Source organism: Oxyura jamaicensis, chromosome 12 (genome assembly GCF_011077185.1).
Source record: "Oxyura jamaicensis isolate SHBP4307 breed ruddy duck chromosome 12, BPBGC_Ojam_1.0, whole genome shotgun sequence".
Taxonomy (NCBI): Eukaryota; Metazoa; Chordata; class Aves; order Anseriformes; family Anatidae; genus Oxyura; species Oxyura jamaicensis.
The window spans coordinates 3987434-4003969 of NC_048904.1; the positions used below are offsets into that span (position 1 = coordinate 3987434).

A 16536-nucleotide genomic window follows, 5' to 3' on the forward strand; every position below is an offset into this window, starting at 1 on the left:
AGAAAGAAAGAAAGAAAGAAAGAAAGAAAGAAAGAAAGAAAGAAAGATCTTCCATATTCATAGATATAAATGTATGTAAATATAAAGGTATCCAGAAGCTAGCACCCTGCCATGTGACAGTGACTATTATAGTACAACTGCTGTGGGAAGCGGATAGCTACAAGCCGTAGCCTAGGAAATACAAACAAAAAGGGATTTCTAGGAGCAGTCAAAATGAAGAGGAAAAGAGGCAGCAGCAGCAACAAATGCTACAGCCAGATACCACCAGGGGTGCTCTCAGCTAAGCATATTGCCTGTGCTCTCCGTAAAAACTGAGCAGCTGGTCATGACAGCAGACAGCGATGAGGAACTCAAGTGGCACGCACACTGAAGAGAAAAGTTAGTACCTCTATTCACGCCTGTGTAGAAGACCCGCTGCTCAGCCTGCAGCCTTTCAGGAGCATCCAGCAGAGGACAGAGGAGGCTCTGTGCAGCTTTGTGATTCCGGTGGCTCTGCCAACATGACCGAAGCAGCAGCGAAAAGCAGCAGCTGTGTGACATTGTGGGCACAGGGGCCTGACAGGGTGCACGACCAGGATAGATGGGCACCAGTTATGAACTTCTGTGAGCATCTGTCTAACTGCATGTTGGGAAAGTCCATTTTAGACATAAAAATAATGACTTTTTTTCCTCTGTGTTATTTGGCCTGACACTGCTTCAGCAGTACAGGGGAGCAGAAGTACTGCCTGTGTTTCGTACATCTCCCTGGCAGGTGGTACTCACGATGCGGAGGCATTCTGCAATATAATAGAGGCAAGCCCGTGGTTAATTCTCTGCAGACCTTACGCAGCCTCTGGAGCAGTTGTTTGCCTGAGTTGGACTGCTGCCACAGTGGTGGTACCAAAGGTGGCTCCACATACAGGAAAATGTTACCTTATTCATCTGAAAGGAGTGTTCAGGCAGGGATGCTGAAATCACTGGCAGATGGAGCAGATTTAGTGGTCCAAGCTTCTGTAGCTGCTGTACAGCTCAGAGGAGCCAGAAAGCCTCAAAGAGCAAAGCTCAAGGAGAGTTAATGTAATGATAATTTCCATATGGTGGGGGAATTAATATATACTTCTAGCTCTGTCAGAAGCTAAAACAACCTTTTAGAAGGCTCAGTGTGGATCAAGGTTTATTTTCTTTTTCCACTCTGATGACATTTTTGTTTTAAGGAACTGAAACTCCTTCCCATATACTAAAAATCCATTAGGATATAAATTTCCAAAAATAAAATCTATTAAATACCACTTATACTAAGGACTGCAGTTCTCCAGTTCAGCTCTCTCTGTAGTTATTCCTAAAACTGCAATAAAGATAAAACAACAAAAAGGGCCTAACAGAGCCTGTGAAATTGTCATCTACCAGACATCATTTTGGTTTTCAGCGTAATACAAATAAATATATTCACATTGTTTGCAACAAGAAATTGCAAAAAAAGGAAACATTTCAGAATGCTGGGCACAGCAATGAATGAGAAATGAAGTTTATTAATAAAACTGAAATCTGTCAGTGCTCACGAAGATCCAAAATTAATATATATATATACGTGTGATATATTTTCCAGAGGATGCTTTTCATGCTCTTTTTAGCTACTTAGTCATGCATCAGCAACAGGCCTGGGTCTGTGGCAAGCAGAGACACTTCTGCAAATGGTGTGGCAGCTTTCTAGTAAAGCATTAGTCACTTAAGCATAATATGGAAACAAAAGCAACATTTCACATCCTTAACATTCTTCCACAGGTAGGTGTAAGAAAACCAGTAGGTCAGTTCAGCTTGGGAAGTATGAGGAGCTCACGCCTGCCTAGAATTTCTGTAGCCTTCAAGTCTTGTTGAATCTGGGCATTTTGGGATTAGCTGCAAACCAGTGCTTCACCAAGCAAGCAGGCCAGTACTTGGCAGAACCAGAATCTTACGGATCTTTCTGTGACACTTCAAAACAAAACAAAGCAAACAAACAAAAAACCACCTTAGAAGAAATTAGCTAATTACCTTCTTGTTTCAGTGAATACACGGATGATTGCTATGTAGAGCTGCAAGACAAAAATCCGGTAAAATTGCTGAGGACACACAAATCAGTTATGTTCTACAGAGGAATGTAGGAATGCAAGGGGTTAGAGAAGTAGATAGGACTGCTAGGACTTAACATTTCTGAACGATCTGCTTGTATCCAGTGTTGAATGAACTGCCATTATGTGCGAGCATGAAGCATGCACTTCCTGGCAACTATTGATTCTTTGCTTTATATAGTACATGACAGAAATGCACTTTTCAAGATAATCTTCTGGAGGGAATTGACATTTACCAGATAGAGAGGAAAACTTAGCTTTGCAATTGTTCAGCAAGAAAGTGAAAAGCTCCAGTGCTCTTAATGCCCTGTGTCATTATCCAGATGAAAGGCCCATTGCTAACCGAACTGCAGCAAAAGGTGGAGGAGACCGAAATGCTGAAGATGGAGCTACAGATGTTGGAGACGGAGAGAGTTAGGCTGTCGCTAGTGGAAGAAAAGCTTATGGATGTTTTGCAGCTTCTTCAACAGCTTCGAGACTTGGTATGACAAAATAGTGACTTAGAACTGTTTTTGGTAGTGTCCTTTCCAAACCCCAAATGATGTTTATACATTCATTCAGTGCAAAGTCCTTTACACCAAGAAATATTTGTATGTGTTTTTGCCCTTGGAACTGCCTGGCAATTGCAGAAAACTTTTGAATCCCTATGGATAACTTCTCAAAAGAAGCCTAGGGATTTCCTTGGATCTAGATCTTGAAGCTCTCATTATCTTCTAAATAAAAAGTTGGAGGAAACAAGGAAAACAAAAGGGCTAGTAATCAGAAAGATTCTAGAAGATTATTTTTCCTTCTTGAAGATACTTTTTGCTGTCAAATTGTAAATTGATTTTATGTCAATTTACCAAATTTTAGATGTAGCCAGCGTTCTTCATGTGTTGTTTCACATCACAGTTTGTATGCTCACATCATGCAAATCCAAGAGTAGCTGGGCTACTACATGACATTTTCATGAAGACCTTAAAATAAGGCTCTCTTGATATTTATTTATTGCAAAGCCCTGTAAGTGAGCCTTTCCCCAGAAAAAGAATTATCTGCTTATAGTCACAGAACTCAAAGCTGGCACTTCCAATTTTGGGTACACACAGCTGGTGCTGCTGCACGGGGTCAGGGTGGAGAGGTCCACCGTGCGGTACCTCTCCAGTTCCTGCTTCCCTGCCGTGGTACCACTTGGCTTCACAGCCTGGCGATCCAAGCTCTCCCCGCCTTCTCACAGAGGCCACAGGGCTGTACTGGGAACGCACCCTGACAAGGCACGAGGCAATGGCAGGACGACCTCCCTCCTGGCAGCAGAGGGGCTGCAGCGGGGCACAGAGGCCAGGCTATACAGGCAGAGAGGTGGTAAAATGCAGCACCAACACAATGCTCTTCAGTATGTTATATGAAGTATAGCATAGAAGTAGGCAGAAAACAGCTGCCCAGGCTGGAACTGGGCTAACATTTAGAGTTAACGCTGCAGTCTCTTATTTCAGTAAGATGATAAAGACTCACACATTTTAAGGTACCAATTTTCAAGCTGGAGATGTAGAAAACTACAGAGCGCACCTCCCATCACAGGCAGTACCAGGAGGGCTGGCATGACCACGTTACCAGGACATGGAGCTGAGTCTCAGGCCCTGCCTTTTGTACAGAGCCTGCATGTCAGCAGCAGCTGCCTGAGGCATCCTGCCCTTGCAAGGCACTGCCTCCCAGTACCTGTCGAGGTCAAAGCCTCAGGCTGAACCCACAGTCAGTATTTGGCAGATGGATAAGAGTCCAGCTTCTCCATGTGCAAACAGAAAGAGGGGTGCAACAAAATAATGATGATAAAAAAGCTGGGAACCTTTAATGGCATCCTGCAGTAGCATTGAGTCAGTATTAAAAGGAAAATACCCTTCCTATAGGGGAATATACCCTAAATAAGGTATCGTTCTGTGAGAAGCTTCTTACCCAATTAATAACCCAAACGTGGATTTACAAGAGCTGATACAGTAACATCCCAGAAGTACGCGGCCAATATGGTAGTCCTTTAGAAAACAAGGTTAAATCTCCTGCTTGGGGACTGATAATGGAACGGGGTGGCCAAAAGACAGGCTAATTGGGTAATCTGCAGGGCATGTTGGACGCTGGGAGCCAGGCTGTACTGCTGGGAGCTAATTTCTCTGGTAACAGCTCAGGATTCTCCACAATTTTCAGTTAAGCTTTGCCTAATCTGTGTGAGATGAGAATGCTTCCTCAGATGATCACTTTGCTCTGTTTGAAGTACGCTCATGTTCCACTGATGACTCTAGGGAACAAGTGCAATATCTCATAATTTGGTAACTTGCTTTAGCACTTGACATGGAAATTGTACTGTCATATTGGAAGTCTGACACATGCATCAATAATGATCCACTGCAGGATTAAGCTAGTAAAGACTGACTGGCAGCAAGCGTAATAAACTTTTGCGTCAAGATTTCAACATGTCATCCACTGGTCAGTCATACTATCACACATCATCTCTGCTCAGGAGACAGCCCCTCACCCAAAGTGCCGTGTCGCCGTGACAATAGCACTTAATGCTAACCATTGCTGGAAACGTGCCACAGAACGCTGCCAGCCTCCACAGCACAAATACAGGCAGCGATGCTGTCAGCGAACAAGGTAATGCCCAGCACTCCCAGCAGAGTTTAGCAAGGATCCCCTATGTCCCTAATGGGATATACTTCAGGCAAGAGAAACCTTATTCAACCATAACTGTGGTTTTAGGCGTCACTCCGCCAGCATATTCACCTTCATGTTATAAATACCCCAAGTGTGTCATTTGCAACAGAATCTACAGCAAAGCAATGGCTGTCCAAAGGCAAAAGCACTTTGTCAGGAGTATGAAAGCCTCACAAGGCGCCGCAGAGGTCATGTGTAAACCCAGCCCGCCGCAAACTGCTTTCCCCTGTGCCCCCACAGGGCAGGAGAGCAGAAGGCGGACGAGTGGCATCAGTGAGCAAGGCAGCGCTGCTGAGCTGCTGGCAGGTGCCTCGGCTGCTTCCCGACGGCTTCCACCCATTTTCCCTTCTGCAAGTTTTAACCAGAACAACCTCTCCCTACAGATACAGGGCCTCTGAGTGCTAATTAAACTGATTGCAAGACCATCTCCCAGAAAGCATGCATTAGTGTCTAGACAGCAAATTAAGATCGTTTGTTCTCCAGAGGCGTTATGTAACATCCCCACAGATTTCTAATATAAAACTACCACTGAAACAGACCGTCCAAATCCTAAGTAGTTTTACAGTCCTCTCTGGCTAGTATTTATTACATCTCAGTATATAGCTAAGAATGGGCCACTCACATGACATATACAGTCCCTTCTAATTTGCCTGCACCTGAAATGGAACCCAATGGACCCCAGATGGGTCTGAGAAGCCCCCTCCTGAGCTAACACCACAAAATGTGTCCATTTCTCTTTCAGTACAGGCTTAGCAGAGGCCTGAACAAGCTTTCATCATACTTGCCCTACTTACACTTCTTGCCATCCAGATTTGTTTAGGCACAAGCTTTGGAAAACTCTGTATTTTCCACTGAATAGCTACAGGTTCTCTTGTTTCAGACATATTGAGCAACTGGGACCCTCTACAGAGTGCTGGTATTTGAGCAGTATCTAAGTTAAATGATTGAAACTAAAGCCATATCAGCCACTATCAGGTCGTGCGTTACCAAGATTCAGTTTTGTTTTCTTTCAGTTTTCAAATGCAACTACATTGTGCATAGATTTTTTTTTCATACATTGAAACTGGTGAAGAGCATACCTGTGCCATAATATTGTTTTATTTTTTGAAGAACATATCTAAACGAGCCTTGGGGAAAATCCTGCTGAGCACTTTGGAATCCTGCCGTGACCCCCAGCACGGTAAGAAAGTAAATCATATATGAAGGCCAAGAATCATGAAGAGCTAAAGGGAAAAAGACTAGATAATGAACAAACAAGTAGGAAAAAATATTTCAAATACTGGGGGACAGGATGGGGAGAAAGAAGTACTGTACAACAAGATTACTAGGAAGTGATGCTTTCTAGCCTGCAACACTTTAGCAATAAAAACATCCAGGGCTTCTTTAGCTAGATTTTAATTAGAATTTGGCCTTAGGGGGACAATTCAGTATCCTACTTTTGTCTGTAGGGTTTCACTGATACAAAAACATGTCACTGAGTATGCAAGACACCTATTTATCAGGTTACTGGCCTGGTGTATGTTGTATTCCTCTTCTGCAACACGAAGAAGGTATACAAAAACATTTCTGTAAATAAACTGGTTCAACATTGCACTCTTCTAGTAAGAACCTTTCACGTTCCCCTTATGAAAATTAAACTTGCAATCTCCTCTCCCTTGACAATGGTCCAGTGTGCCAGAGCTGCCTCTGTAGGAACCAAACAGGGATCACAGCCTGGAGGTTTAGATTTGATTACTTTGTTCCTATTAGCAGAGCATTTGTACTTACTCCAAGAAATGAACATCCCGTACCAGGCCAAGAACATGGCTTATAGGTGCTTTTAATAGCAGACCACAAGATTATAGAAGAGCAGATGTGGCCTGAGGGCTTGGTTTTGGAGAATATTAATAACAGTGATTTAGAAAGAATAACATTCAAACCATTCTGGTTTTTCCTGTTGCAAAGCCTTGTTGTTATTAGTGTGCAGCAATTGAGGGCACATGCAGCCCAAAGCTACGCTGTGCTGTTCCAGCACGGCTGAAAAGCAAGGGGAAAGAAGGCAAAGAAAGACCTTTATTGGCTCCAAGACACCAGCGCAGGGAGAAACTATACCTGACCTATGGGTCAGATACTTTCTTGTCCAGCACAAGAGAAAAGGAGCCTGTTAGAGTCCACATGATGCGTGGCCAGGCAGTGCTCTTACTTATACTGTGGGGAACACTGATTCCAAGTGATGCTGCTGAAACAAATTACCTCCCGCTGTAACCGCAACACATCTCAGCTTCCTAAAACAACACCAAGGAGTTAAATAGTGAAGTAGCTTTGTAAACTGCCCGACCGTTCTGCAGCACCATTGCCATAAACTGTTCATCTTCTCTGCTTTCAATTTGCTGGCTGTGCGCTTGATGTGACATAAGCAGCTTTCTTAAGTCTTTGTAATCAAACATTTTCTTCCTGTTTGACAAAACTAAGCAAGGGAACGGTTGAATTAGCAACTTTTTGTTGTGATATGAAGTAACCTTTGGTACACATGTAAGTGAGAACTCAATAGGTAGTGAATGAAGCAAAAGAAACAGTAAAGAAAACAGTCCTTGTACCCAGTTCTCATTTTTACAGGAAAATAAATGCATTATTTGTTCTCAACATTTAGGCATTTTATGTTAATTGCTTGCAATGGCACCTATGAATAAGAGAGCTCATGTTATGATTGTTAAAGTGCAAATTTCTGTCTTTGTTCAAATTATAACATTTGTGATTTTCTTCTAAAAGGAAAAGCCCACCTATTTGAAGTCCTAGATACTCTCTACCAGGAGCTGACAGCCTGTGAACTCTTACAAAGCCAGCCCCTGGAGAAGGCGCAGAGTTGCCAGTCCTTGTCCAACCCACTGGTCATCTCATGCTGAGCGGCGCTGCCAGCTGCAGCCTGCACAACGGGCTGAACGACGGCCCTCATTCACTCAGCCACGGGATGGATGAATAAGACTTGTCCAATTCAAAGGAGCTCAGTAATGGAGAAGAGCAACAGAATAATTAAGCCACGCTATCAAAGGTATGCTGCTTCCAGGAAGAGCGCCAGTTCCTCAGCTGACAGCAGTCCACCCTGACGTGCACAAGCTTTCAGGTTACGTGAGTGCTACATAGCAACGCCCGTCTCTGACAGCAGCCTAACCATCCTCGTACGGCCCTGGGACTGTACCGGTTAACCAAATAAAAAGAATCCCAAATACACCGACCTGACCCATTTAGATTTACAGCCCCAGTTACACACTGCCTGGGCACAATTTCTAGCTTTTGCGATAGCTCAGTTCAAAAGCAAAAGGCAGCCTATGTATTCACTGGCAAGTAAACTGCTTCTGTAACATACGAGTAGCAAAAAGACCACATTATAAACATACACACAACTCTCTGCCAGTAGTGAAAGCTTTAAGGACTCATGTATAAAATGTATGTGTGCGTCTGTATATGCGATTCAATTATTCATCTTATTTAAAGATAGATTTGTTATTGCTCTGCTGAATTTTATATTTGCAATTATAGAGATGCCTTAGAAATCTGCAAGAGCCTTTGCCAATGATAGGCTTGGATTTTATATTAAAATTTACATTTCACTTCTTGGAAAAGGTACAATGCAATCTTGCTTCCAGGGAAGGACTGACAAATTCACTTTGCAACAGCTGCCATCGCTGCATTAGCAAACGCCATGTGCAGTACCTGACTTGCTTCTCTCACTGGCTTTCCCTCAGTGCAACTGGACACAAAGCTGGGCCCCACTTGCAAGCACGTTAAAGTAAAACACTGGGCCTAATCATGGTGCCACGTAACATCTTAATCAGCAACAGACTAATTCCTGGAGGCAAAAATAAAAACAACAAGGGCTGCTTCCAAAATGCTTTCACTGTTTCATTCAACTAACACAGAAACGAAAGGAGCAGAGTTCTGAAATCATCCAGATGGATTTATGTTATTAAAAAGATGCACTGGGGAGCTTTTAAGAATGTGAAATGATTTGCCAGCAATGAAATATGACCAGACAATTCAGAACTGTGCATGTATGATTTTGTTCCATGAAAATGGATTTCTTACTAGAAAAAGATCCTTACCACAATCCAATCTGTGGAGAAAGAGGATTTCTATTCCCTTTTATTCAGAAAACGTTATATAGGTTGTATACGCCTCCATCCAAAAGTGCACTACATGACTTAGCATCTGGAAACCCAAAAGTCTGTAATGTATATTGTCGTTTCATTTTAGAGGGGGAAAAAGATGTTTTGCAAGCAATGGAACAAACTCTAGTCAACAGTGTTTTACCCAGGATTTTTTCTGCTTTAATAGAAGATTAAAAAATAGATATATATTTTTAATGTAGATTTTTCATATAGAGAAGTTAGACATGACAGATAGATTTAGTGCAACATTCACTCTGTAAGAAAGAAAACCGTACTAATACTAAATACAATACTAACATAATACTAAGCATAAGATACTACTACTTAGTTTATACCAGACTTACGCTACAAGAACTATACACTAACTGTGCAACAGACAAAGGTTAAAATGAGAGCACAGTTCCCTGGTTGAGTTCATTGTCTCCCAAATCAAAAACAAGTATCTGCCTTTGTGCAGCTCTCTTGGACTTTTCCAGGAACATATAAAGAGAGAAAATGTCAGCAAATCATTAAATAAGCATGATCTCTGTGTATATTTGGCAGTAGGGGCACCTCAGGAATAGGTTTGTAATGCAAGTACATGCCTGATTATGGCTGCCTTCGTGTACTGCAGGATTCTTCCAACACTCAGATCATTACTTACTGTATCCACTCCAGATATACACATACATGCCTTGTATTATATACCCTTCTGTATGCCTTAATAGAGCTGTGCTAACTGTATACTTTCAGCACTGAGTTTCTACTTCTAATATATTTCTGGAAATCTAAACTTAAGTAGAGTGCTGTGCTAATGACAAAGCAGGGGAGGAGCAAAATAATCTGAGTGAGCAGTGCCCAGCTTACCCAAGCAGCAGTTGAGCTGCATTTGGAAACTGGAACATGTCACTGGCAACCTAAGCTGCTGTTAAGGGAAAAGCAAACAGCTGAGGTAAAGGGAAGCTTTTGTGAATAAACATTTAACTGATATAAGAAAAAACAAATCATATCTTGTTAAATTAAATTACTAACATCTTTATTTCTTTACAAAATGGCTATATCAGAATGATTTTTGATACATCAGCATATCCTGATTAATCTTTGGAATTGGATTGTTTTGTTGTTGTTGTTGTTGTTGTTGTTTTCTGGCATAACCGAAGAGAATGTTTCAGTGTGGCAGCAATCCAGGTGCATCCAAAAAAAGAGATGTTTATTTTAACTTCAAAGAGCAATTAATGGGAAGGAAGTCAGACTTGCAGTATTTCTGTGAGAAGAATGGATCTTCAGGATGGATCAAGAGGCAGCCCTCAGTCAAATCCTTGCTGGAAATTGGAGGCAGAGCAAAGCATTGTACTTTGAAAGACCTCCTTTGTTTTATACTGTCGCCTCAGTGTAGCTGTGGCTGATAAATATTTAATATGAAGCTGTATAAAGAAGTGACTTTAAAACAATGTAACTGAGAAATTTCTAGCTCTGCCTCAAAAGCAGGTAGGCTTCAACAGTTTGATTTATTATTTGGAACCCATTCAAAAGAGACTGCAGAGTAATCTTGGGAAGCAAACCCAAATCCCTCTGTTTTCTGTAGTCCTAGTTCCTTCAGTCTGGTGACTACAGTGGATTTCAGCTACTTTTTATTAAATAAATAAATAAACTTTGCCTTTTTGAGTATTGGAATTTTTCCCAAATAAACAGCTGACAGAAACACCTGACCAAGTCTCATTAATAGCTTCACCATATTTCAAACAATAATGTAGAAGCAGTTATTACCCCTAGTGCTGACTGCATAAAAAGCTCCTGCTTTGAATAGTCCTCACAGTAACATACCATGCAACTGCTCACCTAGCACAAACGTGATGTTAGATTTGCACAAACCAGTACTTCACGTTACAGGGAACGCATTTTGTAAAACAAATTTCCCTATATGACAAGAACTGAAAAGATAACAACGCACACTGAGGCTTCCATTCCAAGGGTAAAACTACAAATCCAGCACCCCACACCTCTGCAAACACTTTTTTCATTGTATGTTTACCAAATGGTAAGAAATGACCCTTTGCTTTCATGTTGGCTTATCAGTAAAGTAAAAGATCAGAGAGTGTGCATGTGCTATAAGCACAGCAAGTGTGATTGCCCACCTAAAGCTGCGTAACCAGTCAAAACCCATCGGAGCGTGCCTTCCCAGTGCTTCTTTGGTCCGTCGGAAAACCACGTCGCAGGAGTACATGTGATATGGTACCAGATGAGACCACAGCCCTGCTGTACAGTTCTGGTGGGGGTCACTTAGGTCTTGTCTGCAGAAGAGAACCGCACTGCTTTGATTTTCAGTTTAAAAGCCAATGGGCATCTATAAAAGGGCTAAAGCAACTTAATTATGCTGGCTTTGAGGCATTGTGGTTGAACTCTGACCTTACACCATGCTTGAGATCTTATCCTCTGCCCAGCATGCTCATTCCAAATTCTAGAAGGCTTTTTTTTTTTTTTTTTTTTTTTTGCTTTATTTTATTTTTAACACCAGATAATAATTCCATTCTTACAGGCAGGACAGTTTGTTTCCTCCCAGTTACATCTGCTGGGACTCCCTAATTAAGTCACCCAAGAGGACAAGTTACTCTTTGTCACCTTTCCATATGGCCTTTCTTTCTTTTCCTTCTTCAACTCTGTCTGCGGAGCAGGAAACCCTCAGGTGCCCAGATTTTGTACTTTAACACAAGTGTCCAGTCTTTCCTTCAGAGAGCTGCCAGGAGCATTCTCAGCACTCCCAGCCCTCGCTCCTGCAAGCCTCTGGGAAGGTGCCGCCCACACAGCCGCAGAATGGGTGCTCTCCCCTGCTCACTCATCCTCCAGACCTGGTGGGTTAGTTCTCAGCGACTCTGCTCCTGCAGCATATCTGCACTTTGTTAGCCTTATACGATCTCCACAAACTGTGATCAGCCTCACTTCCTTAGCAGCTACCATCATATGTCTGGTATTTGTACACATTTTTGGAAGAAAAAAAGCCTTGGCACTGGCCTGTGTTTGCTGAATTTGCTGAAATTAAATCTTCTATCCTTTATGATACGGTCCATTGATCTACTACATGGTATATTTCAATGCTGAAAGACTGTTTAGATTCCATTTTGCTGTTGTTGTTGTTTTTGTTGAACTGCTAAGAAGAAGGGAACACTTGCAAACAGTGCAGCATAAAATAGAATTGCTGGGTATGAGAATGACGATGAACACTCCCATCACATTACCAGTCAAAGGGTCTCTCTTAGGTTCATAATGTCATGGATTTTAAAGACACTCAATCATTTAATATTTAATTTGATAAAAATTTTAATTTAATTAAATTAAATTTAATTAAATTTAAGCTTAAATTTTTAATTTAAATTAAATAATTAATTTAATGCTTAATAATTTTATGTGTAATTCTGCGTAATAAAAAAGCAATAGAGTGTGTTTCTGAGTGAGAAATTCAATTGGAAATCATCCTTATTTCCGGAATTACACCTTCCTTTCAAAGGGCCAGGATTTTCAGAGCTCCTGTTAGGTTTCCATTCTACTTTTTTGGCTCTTCTATAAACAGGTTCCAGCCATACAAGTCCCACCCTGTGGGAACTACAAGAATAGAGACATTTCTGAGAAAATAGCAGAGGGTAAGCAGCGCAAGGTATGCAACCGGACTGAAAGCACCACAGGGCTGCTCCTACCAAAAGACAGCCTGTACCAACTGATCCAAAGCTGGCTACTAAATTTCTCAGATCACACCTTACTCAGTGAGCTCTGCATATGTCAGGCTTATAAAACACTCAATTGAGCACACCATGTAGAAACATACTAATGAGATAAGGCCAAGAAGCAATGTCTCTACTGAAGGCTCATCTTCCCTAGAGACCTATTGCAGGGGATCAGCAGCAGCACCCCTGCATGCCAGGCAGATTTATCCAAGTGAGAGTGGACAGGCTTCTAAACCACGTTCAAATATTATATTCTCTGTGGGGTTTTGTATGAATAGTACTTGTGAGAGCACAATAAAAATTACACTATAAATGACTATTTTATGATTCTGCCTCAAAGAACTATGAGCTAACTTAGCTTTGTCAAGGAGTAAACAAGGGCTGTAGGATGACATTGAAAAATTATCAGCATTCAAGTGGTTTCACCCACATCCTCACTGCAAAGCAAAAAGGTCGCTAGAGCTCAGTGTGTGTCCTATTATATTTGGGGACAATTTCTGCATTTGAAGAAAGTTTTGTAGTTTTATAGTTCTGGTTTTGCTGACTGATATTATTGACTTTTTTGCAACTACAAGTTGAAAACAATTACCTTGATACAGCTAATGTTCAGTAGATCATCAAGCATTTTTTTAGCTCTGAAAGTTAGCAAAAAAAGAGGGGAAAAAAGAGAAAATACATGGAGGGTGAGACAACTTGACCTAAACATACAATTTAGACCCCCAAAACATGATTTTTAATATAAAGAATATGCAATAACAAGGGGAGGGACTCTCTCTTTCTCTGTGTGTGTGCGTGCGTGTGTTTAAACTAACCTGGAGAACAAAGTTCACTATACATTCACAGTGCTAGTCCAGCACATGGCAGCAGTACTTCTCTCTTTCTTGTCAAGCACTGCAGCTCTAACCAGCAGAGATCAGCTCTGGGGACAGCAGGAGCAGTCAGGATGGCTGCTAATTACTTATGAACAAACATCTGTCATGCCCTGAGCTGAGACACACCACCAGCTCATCTACCAAAGGATTGATAGTCACCCAAAAATGTCACCCGGTTTTGAGAGTCATTTGAAAGACACTCTTGAATGTGCTCAGATTTTAAACCTAATAGCCCTCCGGGGCCTCCTCCGAGCCCTGCCATCGACAGCACGTAGCACATCCTACTGCCATGGAAACCATTTCTAGGTCACCTTTACACAACAGTGCAGAGAAAACATCTTATCACCAATTCCACCATTACAGCACACTCCTTTTCAACGAAGATTGCAGTAACCAGCTTAACTTTGGCTGTAATTACAGCAATAAAAAGACATGCTCTCGCCAGTATAAAGATGGGCACATACATACCATGCAGGAGGTCTTGGCTCAGAGTCTGCTGTTACACTTCTAGTCTTTTAGGGAAGGAAGCAAAATGACTGCCTGATCCTATGCATCCATTTTGTAACTCAAGCTGTATGACAGCTTGTGTTAAACTAATGCTTTAGAGGAAATCATTAACGCTGAGAGAACCTACCAAGAAGGAAAACACAGCTGGAGCTGCTTTGATGTATCTAGCTGGAACTACGTATAAATAAAACTGACAGAACCAATAATTTGAGTCACAAAATCAGATTTAAGGAGCCATTCAACTGAACAACAATCTACTGAGTAGAGACAGAAAAGAGACGGGAAGCATTTCAAATCCTGAAACACAGAAATATTTCAGGACATGAGAAATAAGAAATAATTACATATCAGATGCTTTTCTGTTCAGGGAATGCCAAAGGCTTACTGATGCAGGAGGAAGAGACTGAATTTTTACAGTGACTGTCAGTGAACACTCTAACCTGATTATTTTAAGTATAGAATCAGGATGTTCAGATCTGTGAAGGAAGTGCCTTTAGCAAGGTGGAATTTGGAAATGGAACCTATTAAGAAAGATAAACAAAGTTTTCATATTACATTGACAAATGTGAACATTTTATTTCTATGGTGAATAATTTTAACAATGGGTTGCTCTCAAGAACTTACACTGTAGGATTTCTAGCTTATGTGCAGGGCACAGTCCTCCATTCCAACAGCTGCCAATCCTCATGAAAGACATTAATATAATAGCTATTGTTTGTTTTCTTTTTTTCCAACATTTTTTTTCCTCAGGAAGAAGCAGAAATGTTTAACTAGCAACCATATCATAAACTGAAGTTGTTGCAAGTCATGGTAGACTGACCTGAACTTATCCTGTTATTTAAGTGAATGTACAAGTCATCCCCAAACTCTCAAAAGTTGAAGTATGACAGAAATAGCAAGCAATTAAAAAATACAGGAAGAGAGGAAAAATAATATGGCTGAGACTCTGAAATAAAACTTATTTGACAATGCTGAGACCACAGAAAAGAAAATTCTGCTGACAAGAATTGTACAAGGAAAAGCTCTCAAGAATATGTAGAAGGAAAGGGAGAAATCCCTTGTTCTTATTTTATGTCCTATACAGACAAGGATGTCAGCAGATGTGGAACCATGTTGACAAGGTGGAACTGCGAAAAGCTCAAGGACAACTTTTCAAACAACTGCAAAGTCCCAGCTTCAATATTGCTTAGAAATGCAGAACTAATTGTTATCTCTAATATTTTAGAAGGCTAGGTTATGAACTTCATGATAGGTTAGGATAAGAAACTGCTTGCTCCTTTTCTGTGGAATGTTTCTGAACGCACGTTAGTAGAACTTGGATCACTATTAGAAAAAGGCTGTGAAAAATCATCAAGGAGAATATATTTCAGTATAATTAAATACAAATTTAAATATTGATTACTGAACACTAAATTGTATGTGAAATAAGGAAAGAGCATGTTTGTTTGTGCTACAAAACCATCTGTGGTTAAGAAATCAAATATTTGAACAATCAATAATAAATAATCAATAATAAATAATTAAATATTCTAATGTCCATTGAGAGACTGACTTTTCATCAGAGTGGAACAAGGTGAAATGCAAAGATGCAGGGTTTTGCCCCAGTAAAATACTCCACACAAACTGCAACACTGCATCAAGATGACACCCACCTCCACACAGTCAGTCTGAACAATCCAGCAGTCAGGGCCGTCTTCTGGGAAGGGTGGAACTGAAATTCAGGTCTGTGCTTTGAATCAAGAAGGACTTCAATCACAATCTCTTGCAACCTCTATGGAGGCCAAGAGCACCCTGGCAGGTGAGGGGATCTTATTGATGTGTTACTCCCATTGATACGGCAAGAGGCCACAGGCACTCATTGACATACAGGAGATTCAATTTAAACATAGGACTTTGTTTTACTGTGAGGGCGGTCAAGCACTGGCCCACACTGCCCAGGGTTTGTGAAGTCTCCTGCCTTGGAGTTATCCAAAGCCCAGGTGGTGACAGGAGCAATCTGCTCCAGCTGACCCTGCTGTGAGCATAGCAGTTGCCCTGGGCAATCTCCAGAGGATTCCCAGCCCCAGATTCAACTATTTTGTCATCCTGGGAGTCTCTAGTATGTAGAGATGAAGGTTTCTTACAGTCTGTGTTTTTCATCAATAACATTTTGATTATGGAGAATATTATAGAAAATAGAAAGCAAAATGGCAGCAGAATAGCCACTGAGTGTGCCCACATGGGAAATCTGTATTCCTCGCTTACCAGAAATGCCACCCTTGACAAAATACCAGTTCAAGTTCACTTAACTGCTACACTTCAACTGAATCTCATTTTGTGATGGCAAGAGCTAATGTTGTGAGGAAACCTAATCTGTTTTTGAATTTAGAGGCCTTTAAAACTTAAAGTTTCGCAATACAGAAACCTGGGCTTACTTTATTCTTTCTTTCATGCAGGAAATCAGAATCTCCAAGTTTATTCTGTTTGTAACTTTTAAGGAAAAGGGAACTTAGGGCAAAAAAAAAGTAATAAGACTTTTAAAAGTGCTTTCAAACCTTTTAAGATATTTGAC

The 16536-nt window shown here is 41.1% G+C and overlaps 1 protein-coding gene across 2 annotated transcripts in view; it reads left to right on the top strand.

The window, feature by feature from the left end:
• The window catches only part of EFCC1 (EF-hand and coiled-coil domain containing 1), a 61430-nt gene extending 50884 nt beyond the window's left edge, over positions 1-10546 (top strand). The window contains exons 7-9 of one of the 2 annotated variants that reach the window (XM_035337841.1): positions 2411-2569; positions 5877-5946; positions 7515-10546. In XM_035337841.1, the coding sequence (XP_035193732.1) occupies positions 2411-2569; positions 5877-5946; positions 7515-7648 (363 nt within the window). In that variant the 3' untranslated portion in view covers positions 7649-10546. The remainder of the gene's footprint in view (positions 1-2410; positions 2570-5876; positions 5947-7514) is intronic. The other variant, XM_035337843.1, reaches the window with a different exon arrangement.
• Positions 10547-16536: the final 5990 nt, after the last annotated feature.